Genomic DNA, 24,550 nt, shown 5'->3' on the forward strand with positions numbered 1-24,550 from the left:
CTTTCTGATTGCTAGAGTGGAAGAACTCTGCTGAATGTACAAGCAGCAAGTAGCATGTACTATACTGCTCAGTCCTGCCTAAGAAAGCCACAACGAATACAACCCAGTGTTCTGTATAGCAACACCCTGACCTTCAAAATGAACCCTTACTAAACCAATTAGCAATAAGACAGCCGGCTCAGATCATCCAGCAGTCACTCTCATTTTACTCACTTCATGTGAGGGGTGGTGGTGGCATAGAGGTCATCTGATAGTATATTGGCAGACCCAAGAATAGAATCTAGGCTGTCCCAGTCTCAGATTCCATGGCTCTGGAAGATCAAAGTACTGCTGTCAGTAATGGAAACGCCACTCTTGGGGGGCCACCAGGTGGCGCATTGGAAGATGGCCGACAATAACATCTCTCCGACCCACACGAGGTAATTAAGAGGCTGCTATGGGAAGTATGCAGTCTTCCTAACCCCCCCCCCCAGGATATGGGGGGGCTGCCTTGCCAGCGGTGGTCACAATGCACCCCCCGATTCGAAAGACGGGGGTGAGGATCACTTGGCACAAGCCCTCTGTGAAGTCGGCTCTTCCTGAAGCCGTCTCCAATCAGCGCCCCGGTTTGCTTCAGCTCAGAAAAATAATTGGAAATATATAATTGGAAATATATAATTGGAAAAGAAGCTGAAGCACATACATCAAACAAAGTTCGAGAGATAAGGCTGCTGATTAATGCATCTCTGTGATTGGAGCGACGGGAGGAGACAAATAAATCAAGCGATGAACCACCATTACGAGACTGGTACGTGCGTAGCGAAAAAAGAGGGGGGGGGTGGAGGAAAAAACTTTTATTTTCTTTGCCTATGTGAGTATTTATAAACCTCCACCCCAAAGAGACGAATCATTGCCTTTTACTAATCGCAAGCAAGAATTTAAGAGCTGTGTGGAGTGAATTATTTATTGAAGAGAGGACTGGTAAATATTGGAGAGCGGAGGAAAAATTCTATGACGCAGTTTTTAATGGCGTCTTGCTAAGACAGGCTTGTCGAAGAAAAGCGAGGGGAGGAGGACCAGGGTCATTGGAATGTGAATGATGGATTGAAATGTGATAACCTGGCAGAGCCCCTTTGTGAAATACGTGGCAAGCTTGGGAAAATTAATAGGACAGACCGGGGATAAATTTTTGAAGAAGGGGAGGAATGGCGGCTGTCCTTATGAGATATGACTTTTGGACTGTGCAAAACCCACGCAGATGTTGTTTGTTTCTAAACTGCTTGTGAAGACTATCAGAGATCGCAAAGAAAGGAATATATGATAACAACAAGAAGACTAAGAAAGTAATAAAGAGACTATCTGGACAGATCTGGATAGAACTGTTTGATAAAAGCAGGAACAGAAGTGATGTTCTGATCCTCGTTCAGAGCTTGATGTATGGGTACCCCCAATAAATTTAAAAATTTGGCTGTATAATTTGGAATTATGATTTGGAAATAATGTGATTGGATTGGCCTGCTAATAAAAATAATGTTTAAAAAAAAGGAAACGCCACTCTCAACCACAAAGCAAGCCCTTCTGAAGGAAATCCAACTGTGTACTACTGCTGCTGCAACATAGGCACTGTGTATAGGCTACTCCCTAATGGCTCTCATCCACAATGCAGAGCCAGTCCAATATTCTGGATTCCTTGAGCACAATGAAGGCAGGCAAGCCCATCAGCTAAAAGCTGCTGAGTCACAATTTCACTATGATGATGATGTCATTTGGATAATTACACAGCTGCTGATGCTGGCAAGCTTTGCTGGCTCACGCAGACAGACAGACTTTGGCATTTGCCTTACTCATCTGAAAAAAGAAAGCTGGCTGCATTGTCCCGAGGATTTAAAAGAGGCATCCCAATCTGATTATTTCTGGCAAATCTTCTTTCCAAGGAAAATGAAAATCTGATGGATGCCAGCAACTGCAGCAAAGACCAAGTACGTGAAGCAAAATCTGAAGGAGGAAATGCAGTGGAGGAGGAACAAAGGATAAGGACAAGTTCAGCTCATTGTTTGAACAAGCAGGATCCTGCCACTGATTGTTGTAAGGCAAGCAACTAAAACATAAACAGGTGTTAAGTGAAGAACAGGTCTTCTCTCCAGCTATTTGAATGTATGTCTTTTGGCAAGCTATAATGAAATGTGTCTCCTATCCTATCCTATCCTATCCTATCCTATCCTATCCTATCCTATCCTATCCTGCTTTAAACACTGTATTTTAAGGTCCCTGGGAGCTTAGGGTGAAGGGCAAGAACAACAACCAGGAAAAAGTATACATGCGTGAAACTTGCTGGAGCAATTCCACAGATGTGACATTACCATTCAGTTATTGGTCCCATTCAGCTACTGATTCTGCCCCCAAATCAGTGGAGGAAATCATGCTTGGCCCAAGCAGATTGCCTTTAAGTAACAGCCACCCACTGACATCACTGGCATGCACAAGCACCAATGAAAACCTCTAACGGGTAAGGCGATACAGAAGGGACACTGAGAACCGGAACGTCTGTGCTGGCGAATGCCTCTGCAGCTCACTTTAAGACCATCCCAATAACGAAAATCTTAGTTTTCAGTGTTGCTCCAAAGTATTTCATTTTGTTAAGATTAACAGGACTGCTGAACTACTTGTTTAATGACCAACATTTTAAAGAGAAAAAAAGAAAACTTAACAGAAAGAAAGAGAGATTGGTTTTGCTAGACTATGCAAAGGCTTCTTGCTGGGTTTCTAAAGCAATATCGCTGTATCCCAGTTTGAGATGAGGGCTCTGTCAGAATCTTGAATCCAGGCAGTCAATCTATTGATAGACCCTATTTTTAAAATGGAGCTGAATAGATATATACTGTTAGACTTCCATAGCGGAGTTTTATCACTGCATTTCCCTGAAATCACATTTAGAAGTAATTCTATGAATATTGTGGATGATTCTGAATTCACAGAAGAATCTTTTAAAATGTCCCTACTGTTATTAAACTCATTTCAACTGTAGCCTTCTTAAAGAAATTGTCACTCTGTGAACAGGCACAGTCTGTTGAGAATTTAGGCATGGGTTGTCAGCCTTTTCAGGCCCATGAACACATTTGCAAACAGGAGAACAAATGTAAGCATCCCACACAACAGCTTTGTTAAGCAAAATTGCAGCAGGAGGAGGGGACCCTTTGGGTGCCAGGAAAGACTCCCATGGGTGCATAGGTGACAGATGCATAGCTTTGAGGTTCTCCAAGTCTTAGGACAAAACTCTTTTAGAAAGTAGCTGGAAAGAGACTCACAGCCTGAGCATGCTTTCAGTCTTCAGAGTCATAAGCATAGAAGAGGAAATAATTGTTTAACGAAGAACCCAGCTTGGTCCATTCTATTTACAGATCAGCCATACACAGTGCAACTGCCATCAACTCATTCATTTATATTTGTGCGTACAGAAAACATATAAAGTGGCACTCCCCCCCCTTCTTTCAGTTCTTTCTATTTTCTATGCCTGATAGTCATTATCAACACTGTTATGTTTTGTGCATTCTTAGCAAAACTCAATTACAGCGGCTCTCAGGCATTCAGTTTACATATTTTGGTGGTCCTAACGGTGGGGTCTCTCAGAGGTACAGTGATAAGTGTAGTTATATTAGGGCTTTCCAGACACCCACCTTTTACCATGGCATCATGACTTTGCCCAAATGACGCCACCCAGGAAGTTTTCCCGTTGTCTGTGAACAGTGGTTTCTCAGCAATCAGATCAGCAAGTGTTGGTGCAATAATTGCATCTTCCCAGCAAGTATGACTGTTTCACATGATTTATTGCTAGAGAACTAGATGCAATATTATCACAGGACACATTTAAAGCATTCTTAAACCATGGCAACACATTAGGCTTCCCCCAAAGAATCCTGGGAATTGTAGATCGTTAAGGGTGCTGGGAATTGTTAGGAAACACTGCAAAAAGATACAGCTGCCAGCAATCTTAACAACTACAAGTCCCCAGGATGCTTCATGGGAAGCCATGACAATTGAATCAGTGTAAGAATGCTTTAAATATATGGTGTGTGTAAACATGGTTTAATGGGAGCAAAGGACAACACTACGAGGCATGTTAAGAGTCCCTGCCCCCTGCCTGCTGATGTCTTTCTGGAACATGGTCTAAGTTGAGGGCATGTGGGGTGCCATAGCAACTGTGCTGCGCTGGGCAATTATGGCTCCATCTGCACTATAGGCTGCTATTCCCCTCACATGGCTACAATCTCCAGAGTTCCTTGAGAAGAGGAAGTGATTGCGAAACCATCTGGGATTGTAGTTCTGAGGGGGAATAGGGATTTTCTAACAACTCTCAGCACCCTTTACAACCCACAGTTCCCAGGATTCTTTTTTTGTGGGGGGGTCATCACTGTTTAAAGTGGTTTGATAACTGCTTTAATTGTATAGTGCAGATGGGGCCTAAGGGCTACTACTATGTGTGAATACTATGTAAGGCACTGTTCACGCTTCATTCTACCATAAACGAATTACAAATTAGGAACAGCATCTGCCTGTTGCGCCTTCCATATTTTAAAACTATTTGCCTGTAAGGTAATTGTTTCAAATCTCTGGCATACGAAAGAAAATGAATTACGTTACATAACACACCTAGCTGTTAAGTCAGAAGAGTCGACATCAGAACATTGAGTTCAACTGCTCCAGGGCATTAGTGGGCATGCCTATGCATTTGTTTACAGGGAAATAAGTATACTGAAATGCGTAACCAAATTCTGATACAGTTAAGTAAGTACATACCTTGGAAAATCAAGATCTCCAGGTGGAATCTCAATGGAGACAAAGGGCTACCCAGTGCAACAGTCACATTCCAACTCATATAAGACAACAACAAAAAAGACATGAGACGCAAGAAGAGCTAGGATGATGGTCCCCATTGCCTCACCGTTCCATGATGGCCTACACATTTTGACAATGTCCGAATAGGTCTTATGAAAAACTCCTATCTAAGTTTTTTGCTTGGTTGTTGTTGCTTTAAAAAACAAAGCCGTTTACTAAAGATAAAACAGTAAAATCAAGAAAAATTCACAAACCTACTTTAAAACATACAACAGTTAAACTAAAACAGATTCAAATTACAGTTCCTTGTTGATATTACCCTTTCAGACCGTCCTTCACTAGAACAAGATACACGCCAGGCAGGACAGTTATTCTTGGAAGTCTGAAGGTGACCTCATGCAACAGGACTTCCCACCTTTCTTCCTCCTGCACTTTCCCAAATCTGCTCTGAAGGGTTTGGGGAAAACCCAGGACAGATTTAATGGGCTCATGGGGGGAGGATGGGGGCAGTAAGCCCTATTGCACAAGTGCAAATCCTTGCACTAACAGGATGGTTAACTTCCACTACTTAGGATACAAACCCCAGTCTCTTCTTTGATACACTAGTCCAGAGTAGCCATTTTATGCATGGCAAATAAAATGAATGAAATATAAAATCCTGGTCAACCTTATACATTGCTCTAAAACAGGTTCATAGCTGCTTGCCAGCACTCTCAAACCACAATGCGACATTTCTGTTTGTATGCTAATGCTACTTTAGGGTAATCTCCTACTCACAGATTTACCACATTCTTAAAGGCAGTGTTTACTAAGGCTTTCCAAACAGAACTTTTTTTTTTTTAAAAAAAGAAAAAAGTAGACACATATTCCAAGATTCCTTGGCTAGAATACTAAGTGGCTGGAATCATAACAAGTCGTCACTGCAGCCTGTAAACAAAGAGATAAATAAAGAGGGTCTCTGTGATGCCAAGGAAAGGAGACCTTGCTATGGGCTATTTTTGGAACCACAGCTGAAGACATTTAGCAGGAAATACTGCTGGAGTCCAAACTGTCAAATATAGAAGTAAAAAGTCAACCAACTCTACAGCTCTCTTTCCCTCTTCCGTATTGGCTGTTTTTCCACTAGAGCTATAATGTGTCTAATTCAAACAACAGACTGATTATCTACCAGCAGCAGCAGCAAAAATGCCCCCCTCCAAAAAAATACAGAAGCTCAATTGGCCTAAAGCAGAAGCCAGGCATTTAGTGTTGCTGGTCCCATGCTGTGAAACATTCTTCCAGCCGAGGATCAGCGGCATCCTCACTTTTGACTTTCAGGTGCCTCCTTAATCCATTTTTTATGCCAACAGGCCTAGGAAGCTGTTTGAAGCTGTTTTTTGACTGGTCAGTCATTTCATGATGGTTTTGTACTGTTTTATGTTACATTTCATTGTTGTACAACACTCTGGGACTGCAGTATATAAATGGCAGTAAATAATTTATTTTTATAAATGAATAAACCTGTTCCTCGCTCTGCCTTCGAAGTCTCCCCTCAATATCGACTTCTTCCACAAAGTCTTTCCTGGGCCCCTACAACAAACCTGTGCTGCAGCCTTTGCTAAACCCTTCCCTACCTGCTATCCACTGTATCACTCTCTCAGACTCCCTGCACTGTTACCTTGTGTCACTAGGACCACAGTAAACGATCTCCCTGGCAAATACACACACACAAGCATTATCATTCTGAGGCATTTCCCACATCATTCTTGAATGATTATAGCAGGCTTCCGCAACCTCGGCCCTCCAGATGTTTTGAGACTACAATTCCCATCATCCCTGACCACTGGTCCTGCTAGCTAGGGATCATGGGAGTTGTAGGCCAAAAACATCTGGAGGGCCAAGGTTGAGGAAGCCTGGATTACAGCCTATGCACCATATCTGTGTCCTCAACTACAGTGCTTACTTCCCTATATTTACCGTATTTGCCTACTTAATTTATATAGCTGCGCCATAGTAGAACTCTAGAAAGCCACTGCATTATGAAGGGCTGAGTGTGTAGCTAATAATTCTATGTACATTTATCAGGGAGTAATTCCATTGAATCAATGGGATTTGGTTCTGACTAAAGACGTGGGTGGTGCTGTGGGTAAAACCTCAGCACCTAGGACTTGCCGATCGCATGGTTGGCGGTTCGAATCCCCGCGGCGGGGTGCGCTCCCGTCATTCGGTCCCAGCGCCTGCCAACCTAGCAGTTCGAAAGCACCCTTAAGTGCAAGTAGATAAATAGGGACCGCTTACCAGCGGGAAGGTAAACGGCGTTCCGTGTGCTGCGCTGGCTCACCAGATGCAGCTTGTCACGCTGGCCACGTGACCCGGAGGTGTCTGCGGACAGCGCTGTCTCCCGGCCTATAGAGTGAGATGAGCGCACAACCCTAGAGTCTGGCAAGACTGGCCCGTACGGGCAGGGGTACCTTTACTTTACCTTTTAAAGATGCATAGGGTGGCAAGGCCTCACTATGCACTTGAGTGAAGAAGGCTCATTACATGAAGCAAAGTGCTACAAGAATGAATGTCAACAGCACATGTTCTAGAAAGCTTGCTGCTCTCTGTGAAGCACTTTGAGGTCCACAGGTGGAAAACACTACACAGAAGCCCTGTATTAATACACAATAAACAGGGAAATTATGCATGAACACAGACGAAACAACAGGGACACTCAATCTAGGACTTGACTCAGCCTAGAAGCCTCTTTTAGAACTCATGGGATCTGCATTTATATCATTTTTTCCAATAATGAAGAGTTTAGATCAGGCATCCCCAAACTCAGCCCTCCAGATGTTTGGGGACTACAATTCCCATCATCCCTGACCCCTGGTCCTGTTAACTAAGGCTGATGGGAGTTGTAGTCCCAAAACATCTGGAGGGCCGAGTTTGGGGATGCCTGCCTTAGATGCTTAAAATGCAGGGAATTTTTATTCCAAACCAGTACAGAAACAAACAAACAAACACTGTGCCAATTAAAAAATGTGTCCTTTGGAGGGGGTGGGGAAAAATAAAGTCAGCAAAAAAAGGTCTGCTTGGTAACTTTTTGCTTCAATGTTTTAAGGACCCACTTTAGATTTCTCAGGAAAAATTGTGACTGAAGATAACATGTAGTCCATGTAGCCACAGAAAGCATTTAAGACAAAGGCTGTATACATAACCAACAGGCAACAGAAAGAGAGTTATCTGAAGAACTGACAGTGTCACTATAGTGAAATATGCATAAATCCAGGCGAACACTTAGGTGGGTAGAGTTTAACACTTCAGTTGGAGTTACTGCAAGAGAGAGAATGACACACTTTTTTTTCTGATGGTAGTTTGAACATAGGTGTACACTCCAAGGACTACATTAAGTTTTTAGCTAAAGTCATAGGAAGTTGCCTTATACAGAGTCAGACCATTTGTCCAGGTATCAAGCACAACAGCTAGCATTTGAGGGAAAAGAAAGTACTGTAGCAGCAAAAGAGAGAAAAGGAAGTAGCAGCAACATTTCCTGCCCCAACCAAGATTGCTTTTGACCCAAATCATTCTGACTGAAGATCAAAACAACACAAGTCAAAGCCCATAGCCTGTCCCATTTGCAATCTCTGATCGCAGCCAAGAGCAGAAGCTTCAATATATTAGGAAGTCTTCATGAGATCTAATCACACACCCAAATTAATGATTAACTTGAGCCCTAAATCTGGTGGTTCTCCCTGCCTGAAAGCACTAATACTAGAAAGCTCATGCTTGAATATTCTTCCCAGAGAAGATATAAACAACAACCAGAGGTGGCCCCTCATGTTAGCATTCCACATATAACAGCTAAAAAAAGGACCCAAGTCCTGAAAACTAATTGTGGTTGCAAGGGAACGACCAGATCATATTTCACAATGCTTCTTTTATCCAAGCACATGATTGGGAGAGGGGCATACAGAGAATAAATATAGATGATGAAGGGATGAGAAGCTGAACCTATTCCATGTTCTCAAGCTGGATACAAAGCAGTCATCCAGATAATTTCCTAAATAAATGACCAAACAGGCTCCAAAGTAGTAACTCAGGAATATCGGGCAGCGGGGGGGGGGGGGGGGGGATGGAAGGGAGGGAAATCTGAATAATGAACTCTAGATCTTTTTACTTAAGGAGAAGACAGGAGCAGCCCATCCCATTGCACTGCCTAAACTGAGTTGATATGTGAAGTTCCAAATTTCTGAACACTAAAACATGGTTACAGCAAAATGTGGAGAGACAGGTATTTGCATGAGTGAGGAGAGGTGGGAGTATATAAGCCTTAAATAAATTTGTGATATTTAAACAATGCTTTGAACTTTGGTCCAGTTCAAATGTAAACTTCCCAAAAAAATAAATCAGAAGCAGTTCAGTCCAAATCCCAGCATAGCCAAAATAGTGACATCATTTTTGCAGATGACATCTAAAGCACAGTTTTTTGCATTTTCCCCATGACAAAATCAAATAAGAAACCTGCACTGATTGTTATGTCCATTTGAATTCAAAATGGCTTGCCTCACATTAGACAACATTTGTGACCTATTCCAGAACAAAAACACTGTCCTTGCTTCCTTTGTGAAGATACCCTCTGATTTAAACGGATTGAATCCCCTTTGAAGCAAACCAGCATAAATCAGAGTACTTTAGCTTTGAAATAGATTGGGCTGGCTGCCATTATGATGAGCATTAAATAGGCTGATCAATAGCAACTGTGTTAACCACACCAGTGAAAAATATTTTCAGCTGGACTAAATGAGATTCTCTTAAGTTTAGGAGTAATAAACACGCATACGCCCATCACTGTGAACAATGGAATTATTCTCAGGCTGTCAAAATAGGGGGGGGGGAGGGTAAAAATCTGCACACTTATAATGGCCAGGTTTTGTTTTTCCACATTCAAAGGAACACAAATGATGCCTGTTCTGTATAGGACTGCACTCCCTCTGAAAAAGCAGGTACATAGCTTTGGGGTACGAATGGATATACACTGTCATTAGAGACCCAAGTTTAGCTGAGATTCCTACAATGCAGGGGGTTGGACTAGATGACCCTTGAGTTCCCTTTCAACTCTATGATTCTAAGTGACTCCTATTGCTATGAGTGCTTTTTACAAGCCATCTGGATGACAATTGTGGTCCATGCATTTAGCAACCTCATGACTGGATTGCTGCATATGCTCTAGGTGGGGTGGCCCTTGGCTACAGTCCAGCTCCAGCTAGTACAGAATGAAGCAGGTAGATTGCTGATCAAGAGAGATGGCTGACAGCATGAAAAACCTCTGCTAAAACCTCTGCACTGGCTGCCCCTATGCCACCAGGTTGTGTTAAGAATCAAGGCCCTGAACTTGGCTACAGGATGCCTTAAGGACCCTCTGAGCCCTTATATTCCAACTCAGCTACTGAGATAATCCAGAACAAGACTGTTAGTTGTTCCTCATGTTTCAGAAACCTGACTGGCTTCAAGAAGAAGTCAGACATTTAGTGTCACTGGCCCCATTCTGCGGAGTATTTTGCCAGCAGAGATTCGGCAGGCATCTTCACTGCCAACTTTCAGACATCTCTTGAAGGCCTTTTGATGACAATAGTTCATCAGTTGTTTCAATTTTTTTAAAAAAAGTTATTTATTTATTTATTTATTTATTTATTTAATAAAATGTATACGCTGCTTGATTGTAAAAAAAAACACAACCGAAAACCTCAAAGCGGTTTACAAAAAGATAAAACAAGAAAAATTTACAACCATGTTTTAGAACATACAAAAGTTAAAATACAGTACTAAACAGATTAAAAGTACCTCATTTTCTAAGCATCTGGGTATACTTGTCTAGACCAGAATGTTTGTAAGCAGGTGCTGAAAAGAGTATAGCAAGAGCACCTGCTTGATGTCAATAGGCAGGGAGTTCCAAAGTGTAGATGCTGCCACAAATAAAGTCAAACCTTTGGAGAGTTACAGAGCATGCTGTGGCTGTAGAAGCCAATATGGGAGAGACATGTTTTGTTGCAGCTGGGGCAGATAAAGGGTCAGAACATTACCCAAGCTCAACGCATCAATACTGGTGACCGCACACTTGAGGTTGTAGATGATTCTGTCTACCTGGGCTCCATCAGAACTAGCAACCTCTCCATCCACACTGAGCTGGACAAGCGTACTGGCAGCTACAGCAATGGCTCGCCTCTCCAAAAGGGTATGGGAGAATGTGATGCTAACAACCAATACCAAGATGAAGGCCACCTGGTTTTTTTTTAATAAAAAGTTGAACTAAGGAAGCCAGTCACATCATGTCCCTGGATCACATATAAAGCTGTAAACACCATCAGGTTTGAATTTTCAGTCTGAGGTGTTGTTTTCCCAGTTCTGCAATCTGTGTCACATAATGCCTGGACCTCATTAACAATAAACAGATCCAGGTAAAGTCAGGAGTGATTTACATACTCCAGATTTCCCATCGTTCGTACACTTTATTTCTGTCTGTCAAGATGTTTCAGCAGCTTGAGGGGGAAGCAATCATTTCTGCAAATAACTGGCCACAAACATTGACCTTCAAGCTGCCATTTGACGAGGACAGTGTAGTACAAATCTTGCCAAAGTGCTTCTCCTGAGCTACTTGCCACTGTCAATGGAAAGTTTCCTTCCACTTTACAGAATTGCTTTCTAGAGGAAAAGGTGTCCAGGTCTGAATAGATAGAGAGACAACTTGCTGTTTTCAACCTGCAAGGGTTTAATTACTACTGAGTGCTTTTCCAATTTCATTTTGTATAGCAGAAATCAGTGACCAGCCAACATCTTTTAAAGGAAGTCACCTGCAAGATTTTATCATACTGTTGAGTTTTAGTTCTTTAATGAATGGCTGCTGAAATCCTCTTCACACTTACTTGGGAGTAAGCCCAACTTAACTCCATAGACCTTACTTCTAAGTAGACCTGCATTGTTTTGTGCTCAAAATATATTTCATAGACAAGATTGTCCTATATACCGTTGCTACTTGAAACACTTTGCTGGGAAATTCAGCTTAAACATACATGGACTTAATACAATTTCCAAAACATGGAGTTCCCAGAGGAGGTGGCATGTCAAGCAGCCTCATTATGTAGTTTCTATCATGTGCTAAAGATGCACCTCTCACCTTTGACAGCTAAGATTTGTGTGGTTTTTGTGAAACGACCTCTATTGTTTGATGTACACCCTTCAATTTGCTTTGAATTGCTTGATTGGGTTTTAATGTTATATGATGATGTCTGTAGTATCTCATGTTCTTAAATAAATGAAACCATTTCCCCCTGTTCATATCATGGAGATAAGTAATCATCAAATCATAATGTGAGAGCGCCTAAAATGAGGGCAGATTTAGCAACAGGCCCTTTCAAGGGAATTCCCAACAGGATCAAGCATAACTAGAAGCAGTACTCTAATATTTATGAGGTTTACAATTGTCTTCCCCTTTGAGCCAAGTTTGCATTAATGCCCCATGACCACTGGAAACAAGAAACACCAATGGGAAGAGTCAAATGGGCAGAATTGCAGGGAAAGTTTCAGCTTTAGCTCCTGGCAACAACTCAGTCCAATCCTTTGTAACCTTACCAGAAGCAAGACAAGCTGTGTTGCAATTCTTTCCAGATATCTGGTTTGTTTAGTTATTGTTTTTTTGTGTTGACGTTGCTAAATAATCGCCTTTAGTTTATATACAGATATGGATATCAACCAAACAAAAGCAATATATTTCTAATGTACTGTATATATGTCCCACTTCAGCCCGTTTGGCAAATGATGAGTTTGGAAGAAAACTCCAGGCATCAGTAAACAACCAGGTAGCTCTACCTGCTCAAACTCTCAAACAATTAATTCAACAGTTTAAATGAAATTGGAAAGGGTCACAGACCTGTACTTTGCACTGAAATTGACGCATCTGATAAATGGTTTAAGCTCATTCACAAGGAGAGGGAGGGGAGAGTAAGAGTTCCCCCCTAGAGAGAAGTGCAAACAGAATGTCATGTCCACAAACAGTGAAAGCCAGGATTTTACAAAACATTTGCCCCAGCTTAGATCAGGGCTTCATTGTGCTAGGTACAAGTGTGTTTGTTTTAACCCTAATCAGTCCTAGCAACAGTAGATCACTCTGGCTAGTATGAGTGACATGTGTCTACCCAAGCCCCCCAATATAATCTCATCCCTGCCATGACCTCACCAGTTAGGAAAAGACCATCTAACTCAGTGGCACATTTGCCTGAATAAGGTCCCAGGTTCAACCTTGGCATCTCCAGGTTGGACTGGGAGAGACCCCTGCCTGAAACCCTGAAAAGTCACTGCTAGTTGATGTAGTCAACATCGATGTACCACTGGTCTGACTTAGTATAAGGCAGCTTCCTATGTAAACTGGATTACCAAAACAACACAAGTAAATCTCTTTGAACCCTCAAAGATAGATGCCATTATTTATTTCTGTCCAATGGAAAGAAAAGAAGGTAACAGACATGAGGTGAACTGATCTGCAGAAGGCCAATACTGGAGATAGATTCACACAGACACACACCCAAGTCTCTGATCTAGTTCTCTAACCACTGGTCAACACTGGCAATATCACATTTGGCCACATACATTCCATCTGTACAGGTCTCATACTGATAAATAACAAAAGACCTAGGTTCTAAGAACAAAGTTTAATATTGTGTGACATATTATTCACCACTAACGTATTACTCTGCTTTTGAATTATGGTGCTGGAGGAGACTCTTGAGAGTCCCATGGACTGCAAGAAGATCAAACCTCTCCATTCTTAAGGAAATTAGCCCTGAGTGTTCACTCGAAGGACAGATTGTGAAGCTGAGGCTCCAGTACTTTGGCCACCTCATGAGAAGAGAAGACTCCCTGGAAAAGACCCTGATGTTGGGAAAGATAGAGGGCACAAGGAGAAGGGGACGGCAGAGGACGAGATGGTTGGACGGTGTTCTCGAAGCTACAAACATGACTAAACAAACGTATTACTCCCAGCCTATAAACATCACTTTAATTGGTTCCAGTTAATTAAAAAAGTCAAAGTGAGATACAGCGCATGACTGTGGCATTGTGCTTTGCTGTCGGCAAGATAAATGGCACTTAGAGACCTGCATGCCTTATCTCAACTCATGTTTTCAACGCAGAGTGGTCATGGAGATACTGGAGTGTACGCCTTCTCTTCCGCCCCAACCCTCGTTCCTCCTGCTTCGCACAGGAGAGCGTTAGAAACTTACAATTTAGAGTGGTTGTGGCAACTGCTGAATTGATTAAGAGTGTTCTGTCAAAATAGAAGCTGAGCCTATTCATTTACATCTTAGATGGGGGGCATAGAATTAGTGTGTCTCAGACATAATAATAGTGATAAATGTGCATGTTCCCTGGCAAAATGCAGGAATCTGCCATTCAGCTGATTAGGTAAAAGAGCATTTTCCACAGGCTTTTTAAGCTCAGCATTTATGGCTACACAGAGACATTTGCTTTGCATGAGAATTGCCGGGGTTTTTCTTTCCAGTTGCTTGTAAAACGGATGTTTCAAAAAAAGGGGAAATAAGATTTAATTGCAACAGAAGGAGACTTCTTGTTTTTCCATCTTTACAATTAACAAGATAATGTATAGCATTTCTGAACAGCTAATGTGTGGGAGCAAATTTATGTCTAAGACACAGGCTGCTCCAAATTTCTGGAATAGGCAGCAGAGATGGATCCATCTCACATAAGAGTTCACCACTTCCAAAGTCATTTAGAAAAGGGTTCATGCTCCAAACACATATGTACCACCTATGTCACAATGAACAATACACCACAATGTTGTCTAACATAATTATTGAATCAGCCTTATTGAATTAAGCCCAAGGGGTCTCTAGAAATGAGAATGGTCAGGGTAATTAGCATTCTACAGGTTAACTTTTAGATAACTATTATTATATGATGAATCACATGAAGGAATATCAATGAAGGTGCCATTTTCTTACTGGCAGAATCTTATGGAATCGCTCACTCCATTCTTTAAACTATATTTCACAAGGCTGTGGGTTTGAGTCTTGTTAAGCCTTTTGTTCATGGTTTAGATTAGATTTGTGTTCATCATAAAGGAGATTTATAAAGGCACACCCTGGTTATATGCAACAGCCACACAAGCCAGCACCTTTCGACAGTAGTGCTGTAATGGCATACTGTCCTCATGCACGCAAATATTTCTGAAGTGAGAAGGCAGTGACAGCTGACGCAGAAATATTACACAAATACTAGTGATGAGAAGGTACGTTTCGAAACAAAGAACAAAACAAACATTGACTGTATCCAAAGTATTATGAGATCATTCAGGCCCATGTGGAGAGTTTTACTTCTAAAAAGTTTCCATTGGAGGAGGTCAGCCAGTCACATAGAAGGTAAATTACAGTCAGACCTCGGGATAAATACACTTCAGGATAAGTATTTTCGGGTTGCACTCCACAGCGACCCGGAAGTAACGCGGCACGTAACTTCCGGATTTCAAAATGACGTCACACGCATGTGCAGAAGCGGCGAAACACGACCTGTGCACGCGTACATTACGTTCTGTTCAGGATGCGAATGGGGCTCCGGAACGGATCCCGTTCGCATCCTGAGGTACCACTGTATTCAAACCAATGTCAGGAGGGAGGTCAAGAAGATGAAGAATACTAGTCATCGCAGTGTTTTACATTCCTTTCTTATGCCCTTACAACACACCTGCAAGGTAGGTTTGCATTATTTCCATTTCATGGATGGAAAAACAGCAGTCTCCCTTGGCATTCCAGTGAGGGCTGATCTTTATATGTAACAGAATGAAGCAGTAGAACCCTGAGGTTGTACAATTTTAAGCGCAGGGAGGTTTTGAGGGATCTACCTGTTGAATCTCATTGCAGGCAAAACACAACCTTTGTAGGTTTCGGGGGGGGGGGGCTATCAGAGAAACAATATATATTCCAGCTCACTTCCCCGATGTGTTAGCTTTCTGCTGCATCTTTTTTTCACTTAAGATGTTGCTGCCCAAGGTCATTTGACCACTTCAGGGTAGTAGATTCTACCACTTAAGGATTCTATTTCTCATTCTCACCTCATTCTTCCAGGCTTCAGTTCACAAAAACCAGAGACACAATGACCACACACTCGCAATAAATCAGTATTCAGCCACTATCTGAAATTTTTGTCTCTTAGCTCAAGCTGGTAAAAAAACCCCCACTCTCCTGGATAATTGTGGGCTAATAACTTCTGTAGTCTTAGTTACAAAGCTATTTTGGCTGTTACCATTCAGTATTCTTTATTATTAATTGGTATTAAGGTTAGGCTGAGACAGACAGCCTCAAGGCCAGCCAGTCAACTTCATGGCTGAGCAGGGATTTAAATGTAGGTCTCCCAAGTCCAACACTCTATACCACGTGGACCTCCCAGAACAGCCACTGCCAGATTGATGTCATAGATGAATGGGTGGATGTGGAGCAGGGAGTCCCAGGTCCAGTATCTAGGTAGTCATGCTTCTCCTATCTAGGTAGACAAGTCGCTCACACACACACACAGCCTCAGTTCCCACCTGTAAAATGAACTCACATTTAAACTCAAAATGAGATATTCCCAATAAAAAGTTCGGACATAAAACTGTATTAGGAACGCCCACAACCGTAGCACGCTTTCACAAATGACGCTGCTCTCTGTAACTAATATAATACATAAGGATTTTTACATATAACACTGTAAATATATTTTAGCCTCTCACCTGCTATATTTGTGGAAATCTGAATGTTGAAAATGCAGGACAGAAAGAAGGGGGGGTTCACCCCTTTTTTCATAGCTGTCAACTATTCTTGCGAAGAATCCTATTCGGAATAAGGGACTTTCCCTTTTAAAAAAGGGAAAAGTTGACAGCTATGCTTTTTTTACACAGGGCGCACATTTTAACAAAGCTAGATTTTTTACCTTCACTTTAGAGGAAATACAAAGGGCAGTTCAATTGTAGCACATATGGTCTCGCACATGTACACTGGGGTTTTTTTAATCTTCTGTGTTTTACCCCTACACCAATTGACATGTCCTTAGAAATAACTCAGGAGAGGCTCAAAGTGGTGTGTGTCTGTTGGGGGGGGGCGGTTTACAGCAGAAGCCCAACCACGTTTACTCGGAAGTAAACCCCACTGAACTAAACTAGGGCTTGCTCCCTGGTGAGTGGGGTTAGGATTGCGGCCTTAGTGCCTGAAAATGACTTCCATTTACCAGAAAAGGACCCCCCCCCCACACACACACACTCAGGGGGCAGCCAAGGAAGTCCAACCGCCCTGTGCTCTCTTTCCCTTGTCAAAGCTGAGGAAACAGGTGAGCTGTCAACATACATGTTAAGAGGACCACTGGCGAATCTCCATTTTCCTCTCCAAGAGGTTCGCTGCTCATGGTGGGCGGCGCGTTTTTTTTTTTCTTTTTAAAAAGCCTTGTCGTGACTAGACGACCAGCCTGAGGAGAAGACTCCCCACGGAAGCCCCTCCTCCCCGACGCGGTCGTCTTCCTTTCACTGCCGAGCAGAGATCGGCGGAGGGTCCATTGCGCCTCGTCCCTCCTCCTCCTCCTCCTCCTCTTCTTACTCAGACCTGCGGGGAAAGAGGGGGAGGGACCGGCGATGGCGAAACTAACCGTTTCCCTAAAGACCAGGAACTGCCTCCTCCCGAACCACTTTGGGAGGCTTTTACAGAAGCGGGACTTTAAATAAAAGCGGGGGAGGGGGTAGGAGAGAAGGGAACCCTCCCCCCCCCCCCAGGACTCAAAATCAATGGCTCGTGAGTGTGGGTGGCGCGTCCACCTCCGAGTCGTAACGGAGTCGTCGTCCCCCCCGGCCTCGTTTACACTTCTACACCGGGGGCTGCGGTCTGCGGCGGCCCCACGTGAGGCGCAGCAGCTGTCCACGCCTGGCTTTCGATTCTCTTGTTTGTCGCCCCCCCCCCCAGCCCCGGAGACACGAGCTAAGCCCTTCTCCCAGTCGTAGGACGCGACCGCTCACAAAACACACTGCAACCCCCTGCAGAGGGTGGGTGGGGGGCAGAGAGAGAGAATGGTCAAGTGCCAAGCCTATATTGACAACACTGGGCACAGGGTTGCCAACTTGAATATAATAACCGGGGTCCCAGGGAAGCCCCGCCCCGAATAATCAATCACATGGCACGGTGCACGCACAGTATTTGAATGGCAATACCCATCAACTGGGGGGGGGCAGCCCCTTCAAATATTTTATTGGGAGGGGTCGAAGACCCCTCGGACCCTAGGAGTTGGCTCCAAAGCTGTACAGCGTGAGCTTTCCCGTGCCTACTCAGAAGCAAGCGCCCCCCCCCCATGATTTCAGTGGGGTTTACACCCAGGTAAGTGGGGCCAGGATTACAGCCACCCCGCGCTCTCGAGCCGCTGGGGATCCCCCACCCCCGGCAACTCCTCGCAGTTCATTCAAACGCGGGATCCGATTGAAAAAGGCGGCGTTGGTAAGGAGGAGTAAGAAGTAAGAGTAAACCAAACAAACCCCGCCACGTGATTACATCATCAGCTGCCCCCCATTCCTTAAAAAAAGGGGGCAGAACTTTCCACTGGTGAGTAAGTGCGGAACTCCTGCCTAGGCCGTAAAGCGCGGCGCCTCCATTGCAACTTCGCCAGCCTGCGGGTTTAAACTAGACACAATACCCGCCACCCCCACCCCCGATCAGCCGCCCCCGATAGACACACGTCACGCATCAAAATGGAGCAAGTTTTATTGTTCTACGCCGCTACGGATCGATCTTCTGCCATTGGCAGGGTCTACAAGAGCCCGATCCTAACAGTGTTTACTCGGAAACAAGTCCACTATTCATTTCGGCGGTTGCTTTCACGGGGATGACAGCCCCACAGGAATTTAAAACTTCTAACACAGGGCAGGGAAAACTTTTAAATCAAGAAAAGGATCAGAATCGGCCTCCCGGGACCTCGACCCGATTCGCTCCGCTCCCACCGCCGGCAACCCGCCTTACCTTCAGAGCGAATTTGTCTCCAGTTTTCTTGTTGAAGATTTCCAAAACTTTCCCATTAATCCCCAGCCCTAGGACTTGCGTGGTGACCTTGTAATCATCCGTGATGGCGTTTTTCTTGATCGGGAGGGCGGACTTGATGTGGAACTGGGGGAATTGTTGTTGCTGGGCCAGTTGCTGCTGCTGCTGCTGCTGTTGGGGCGGCTGGATCGGCGGCGGGGGCGGCGGCGGCGGGTTGGGGAAAAGTATTTGGGGGTTCTGGTTCTGGGTGTTGGACAGCATCGTGCCGTCGGGGGAGCCGAGGCCACCAGCAGCGCTTCCCTCCCGGGCCGCCTCGCCTCGCCCCTCCTTCTCGCCCTCCTCCCTCTCCCCCAACAATATGAAGTTTTGCGCGCGGCAGCCGGGTCGGAAATTCAGGGGTCTTCCCGATCCTCCTGGGCGCTGGCGAAAGGCGCGATCCCTCCTTTGTTGCGACCCGCGCCCGCCGGAGCTGCCGGCCGGAAGAAGCGGCCGCCCGCTCTTCTCTCGCGGCTCCCCTCCCGCCCCAGCTTGGCCCCAGCGCCCGGCTGCTCGCGGAGCGTCTCTCGAGCGCCGAGACAGGAAAAGGAATCGCTACAATGTATCCACCTCGCTCCTTTCCCCGGTCGGCTTCCCTGCGCTGATGTCACAGCCTCGCGTTGACTGGCTGCGCCACGAGGGGTGGGAGGAGCCGGAGGCGGGGCCTGTCCAGGGAGGTGGGGCCTGGAGTTTGTATGCGAGGTAGTGAAGGAGAGGCGAGGCGCCTGAAGGCTGAGGGAAAGTTGCCACACTTAGGGATGAACTGCTGGAAGGCGACTGCTCTTTCCCTCCCTCAGAGTCGTTCCTGGTTCGCAGGCTTTGCTGGGTGGAAAGTGAGCCTGGCGGAGCAGCTGTTCCTTTCCTGTGGACACCAGGCCTGAAGAAGAGCTCTGTGTGGCCGGGAAGTTTGCTTACCAGCGTTTTAAACACTTGGCGGGTCCCCAGTTAAATGAGGGCCTCGCATGGTGACCAAGCTGTGTGGATTCATGCCGGGCAGAAGCAGTCAATCTCCTGTATTGAAGGCACCCAACAGTAAGCAACACCTGGCATTTATATAGTTTCAGTAAATTATTCCTTTATTTTCAGGAAATGATTCAAGGACTGCTGGTGTCAGTTTCAGTTCAGTTAAAAACAACAACAAAAAACCCTTATGCACCTCCACTCTACTAAATGCAAAGGCATTAGAAAGTATTGCCACTTAAAAAGGTACATATCCTGTACATAACACATTGCCACTTAAAAAGGTACATATCATGCTCTTCAATATATCCGTTCTGTGGCTGCTGAAAGCTCCGTTGAATCTCCGCTAACTGAGCCTCGTAAGTATTTGTATAGTACTCCTACATGGTTAAAAAGCTTGGGAGACCCAAGAATTTACGAACAGATTTTTCAGTAGACTCCCCCAGAAAGAGTACAAATTCAAGTATGTAGTTATTGCAACTGATCTCTCCCTGGCCATCAAACAACATCAATTCCAAGCACGTGTTTGATGGCTCAACTCTCTGGTGTCATAGCAAAGGCACGGTGAGACTTACTTACCCTTTCTTATTAATGGAAATGAACGTACAGTGTGTGAAGAAGCTGTGACATCTCGGAAGACTTATAGCTTTGGGCTAAATAATTTTTTTTAAAGGTACTTACAGAGACTTTATTTATTTATAATATAATGTCTGACTTGCCACAACAGTGTTCTCTGGGTGGCTTACAACAACACATTAAAAATGTAAACCATGGGGACTAAGGATAAAAAGTCCTGTGTCCTATGAGAATTACAATATTACACAGGAAAGGTATTGAAGCGTCAGATACACATTTGCCCCAGTGCAGACAGGAACATAGGAACTTGAGAAACTGACTTATACTGAGTCAGAGCACTGATCCATCCGTCTCTGACTGGCAGAGGGTCTCAGGCAGGGGTCTCTCCCAGCTGTATGCAGAGATTCCAGGGAATAAACCTAGGACCTCCTGCATGTAATGGTGATCCTCTACCACTGAGCTATGGCCCTTCCCTAACAGATAGGCTACCAGGAGTCACAGATCAGAAAGGAAGTGTAGAAAGTGGTTTTATGACTGAGATCTTCTGGGCCAGAAACAATAGTTGAGAGATGTAGAGATTCTTTAAAGGTTTTTGAAATAAGGAAAATCATCCCCTTGAGAACTGACATGAATGTTTGTGGAAAAGTCAGGAAAGAACAAATTATTCAGTATACAGTTGTGTAAAATCCCTGAGTTGAAACGAGCCAATTAGAATATCTTTTCAGTGCCTTTAACATTTGCTGATACTTACTGCATCCACTAGCAACATAAATCCTTTTTCTGTAAAACAGTCATGTAATCACCATTGCACAGGATAGCAATGCAACTGTGCCATAGCTTACTACTGTACCATAATATAGTCACACAATCCTATAAGCAGCTGTGGGTTGTGCAATACTTTATAACGTTGGTCTATATGTCAAGGCTTTAAAAAGATCCCTTTGAGATTTGGCTTCTGTTCACCCAGGGTACATGAATGTGCTCAGTTTGCAAGCATAAAAGAAGCAGAATGGACAGAGACAGCTGAGTCAATATAAATTATGGAAATGTTCCAAACTTGAAGTGCATTGATTAAGAAAATGTAGATATTTGGTGCAGAAAATGCCAACAATGAGTAGATGCTTCCCTTCTGTTCCCACAAAGCAAACAGAAGGCAAATATTAAAGGCTATGTCAGGCCAGCCTTTGGCATTTCTAAAAGGCCAATTTCGTTTCTGACGTAAGTTAGAATGAAGGGTGAAATAAAACAGCACACATTTCTCGTGTTCTTCATAGGGAGATTGGGATGACTCTGGCCATCATGAATGATACTTTTCAGCTTACATGGCTGCCGACAGGCATGCAAAAGAGCACACCACCAGGGTGGAAGATGCTCTCTTATTCTGCATGGGGAGCTAGAAGCAGGAAAATTATTATTATTATTATTATTATTATTATTATTATTATTATTATAGCACTCTACATCCGCAGGTCTCCAAATGTCCTTTGGAGTATGGCTAGTATGCATCATGAGAGCTGAGTGGGCAAAATGTGACCTCCTAAGCCATATCACACGGACATCTGGCCTCATCACTATGTAAGAGTCTGCATGGTGCCTACAGAAATTTAGCGTTGGTTCCTTCAGGATTCTGTGTCCAAAAAGACCTAAAGTTTAAGCACCATAAACATGGACCAGGTCAAACTGGGCTGGCCCTAGACTGAGCTGTGTGGCTGCAAAAATCAAGTTGATGTGACCAAGTTCAAACTTGAAACAGTATCTGCTGGAGAGATGGCCTAGTAATATTTTGAAGCTTTTATTTATTTTTTGACAAGCCAATGAGGCCAATAATAATATGATCCTTGGGGTCCCTTCCAACTCTATAATCCTATGAATCTGTGATACTAAGGGGCATTTCAAAGATTTTGAAGGCAAAATTTCTACATGGAAATCACTGTTGTACAGAATATAGTATGCATCCTACACATCAACAGTTACGTGGATCTTTGGCTTTTTGCAATCTCTAAAAAGATGGGATTAGACAGATTCATACAGGGTGGCTACTAGTCATAATGGCTACTCTCTCCAGAATCAGAGGCAGCATAGGAGAGCAGGGGAGAACTATCACCCTCCTGTTCTGCTTGTGGGCTTCTCATGGGCATCTAGTTGGCCACTGTTTCTGGATGAGATGGGCCGAAGGTCTGATCAAGCAAAGCTCATGCTGTTAAGGCTTTTGTTAGTGTGCAGTTGGGCACAAACAGTGGGGTAGTTGGAAAGCTAATAAGAAGCTGTTGGAAATATTTGGGGGCAGGTATTAGAGATGCTAGTGTTTATTAATCATATTAAGCAGTTAAGCATATTAAGCAGTTAAGTGACAGCATGTACACGGTCATTTCCCCATACTTAAACTTCCCAAACCATATTCCTCTTTCTCATCAGAGCCTCCTCTTTTTTGCCTTCCTCTTTCAGCAGGTCATTGCATCCTTGTAAACACCCTTAAATAACTCCTGGTTTCGCATCCGTTCGGTACTGAACTAAGGCAGGTTCATACATGGATTCCCACTGTATAGTAGATAAGAATAACTGACTCCTATGGAGAAACACCACCACTGATACAGGGTATAAGCAAGGATCCACCACTGATACAGGGTATAAGCAACACTTTGGGCTCATTCAACTTTTATTTATTTTTTAGTCTGATGGGGAATGTGTGCAGTTAGAACCTGCTGCATTTTACCAAGATATGAGAATACTTCTGAAGCTAAGGGAATTTTCAACACAAGAGGCTGGTTTATCATGTTAGTGTTGCTTTCCAAAACCCAGGCTTGGCAGAAGCCTTTATAGCAGTAATTCCCAAACTGTGATAGGTTAGGAAAACTTTGAGGGCTTTCCCATATGTCATCATTTTGAAAACAACAACTGTGGAAGCCCGGAAGAATGTAGAGTCGAGGATGTCAGGAATGCGACTGAGGATGGAAGGAGAATGCTAGGGAGGAAGGATTGGCCAGCATAGGAAATTTCTTCCTTCTCCTTCTTACTGGAAGTCAGGCACATAGATCAATAGCAGTGAGGAGCTGTGTGAGTGTGCATTTTGGGATGAGGGACAATAGGATGGAGCAGAAATAAATATGAAAATGGAATTTCCTGTTCTAGAAATCCTTTTCCTTTCAAGGTTTCTTGCTGCGCCCAAAGCCCACCCCCTTTGACCCTAGCTTCCCATTCTCAGGCATGATCAGGTCCATGGCCCATCTAGCTTCCAACCATGGAGGTAGAGCAAAGCCCTCATGGCTAGTAGCCATTGATAGCCCTCTCATCTATGGACTTTTCATTCCACCACGTGAGGAGGAATATATTTGGATCTGGGCTATGCTTTTAATTTTTAGCAACTTCCTTTTAAAATAAATAACAATTAGGTGCCAAGTTACATATTTTCACACACTATGTTCTGTAATATTTTTATTTGAATTTAAATACACCTCTTTTTTTTTAATGAAGCCATCTTATGTAATTCTGGTTTTTTGGCATGCTGTCAAGAAAGACCCCAAAAGGCAGATCGGAAATGTATTTGCACTGTTGAAAACCAGCATGATAATGGTTTCATTCATTTGTCCAACTAATGCCAAGTATGGAGTAGAACATACATTCAATACTGCTATTGGCTAAGAGGCATTGACATTATATAAAGTACAACCTTGAAATGTTTCGCAAGCTGTAGTTTCTTCCACCTCTCTTCACATTCCTTTTCTCTTGTGATTAGCACAGAAATCCCATTTCCGATTTTTGCAGAAACAAACTCTCAGCACAGCAGCTCCTGCAAGATATTTTATTTCACTTTCTATGCTGCAAAGATATGACTGGTGAAATCAAGGCTTCAAAATCACATTCAGCAGTGGAGGGATTTTTATAATGTAAATCAGCTGTGGAGATGAGTAGTTCTGGTTCCCTTTCTTTGAAGCAACTGTAGCGATAGGGTGGTGCTTTTCCTCTCATGCCCAGAGACCCAAAAAACTAGCTTAGAATTAGAAAACTCCAGAGAGGATAGGCCTATCAAAGGCTGTTCACCACGATAGCTAAATGGAATCTAGGGACCATATAACTTTGAATACCAGCTCCTGGACATAGATGGACTATCAGCTTCATATAGAACCAGCCCTACTGTTAGACAGAGCCAGGCA

The 24,550-nt window shown here is 43.7% G+C and overlaps 1 protein-coding gene across 1 annotated transcript in view; it reads right to left on the bottom strand.

Moving 5' to 3' along the window:
- The window catches only part of MAPKAPK2 (MAPK activated protein kinase 2), an 83,607-nt gene extending 64,228 nt beyond the window's left edge, over positions 1-19,379 (bottom strand). Inside the window, exon 1 of the mRNA XM_081865266.1 lies at positions 18,810-19,379. Coding sequence (XP_081721392.1) covers positions 18,810-19,088 — 279 coding nt within the window. The 5' untranslated portion in view covers positions 19,089-19,379. The remainder of the gene's footprint in view (positions 1-18,809) is intronic.
- Positions 19,380-24,550: the final 5,171 nt, after the last annotated feature.

This window comes from Podarcis erhardii (genome assembly GCF_964252035.2).
Source record: "Podarcis erhardii genome assembly, chromosome: 6".
NCBI lineage: Eukaryota > Metazoa > Chordata > Lepidosauria > Squamata > Lacertidae > Podarcis > Podarcis erhardii.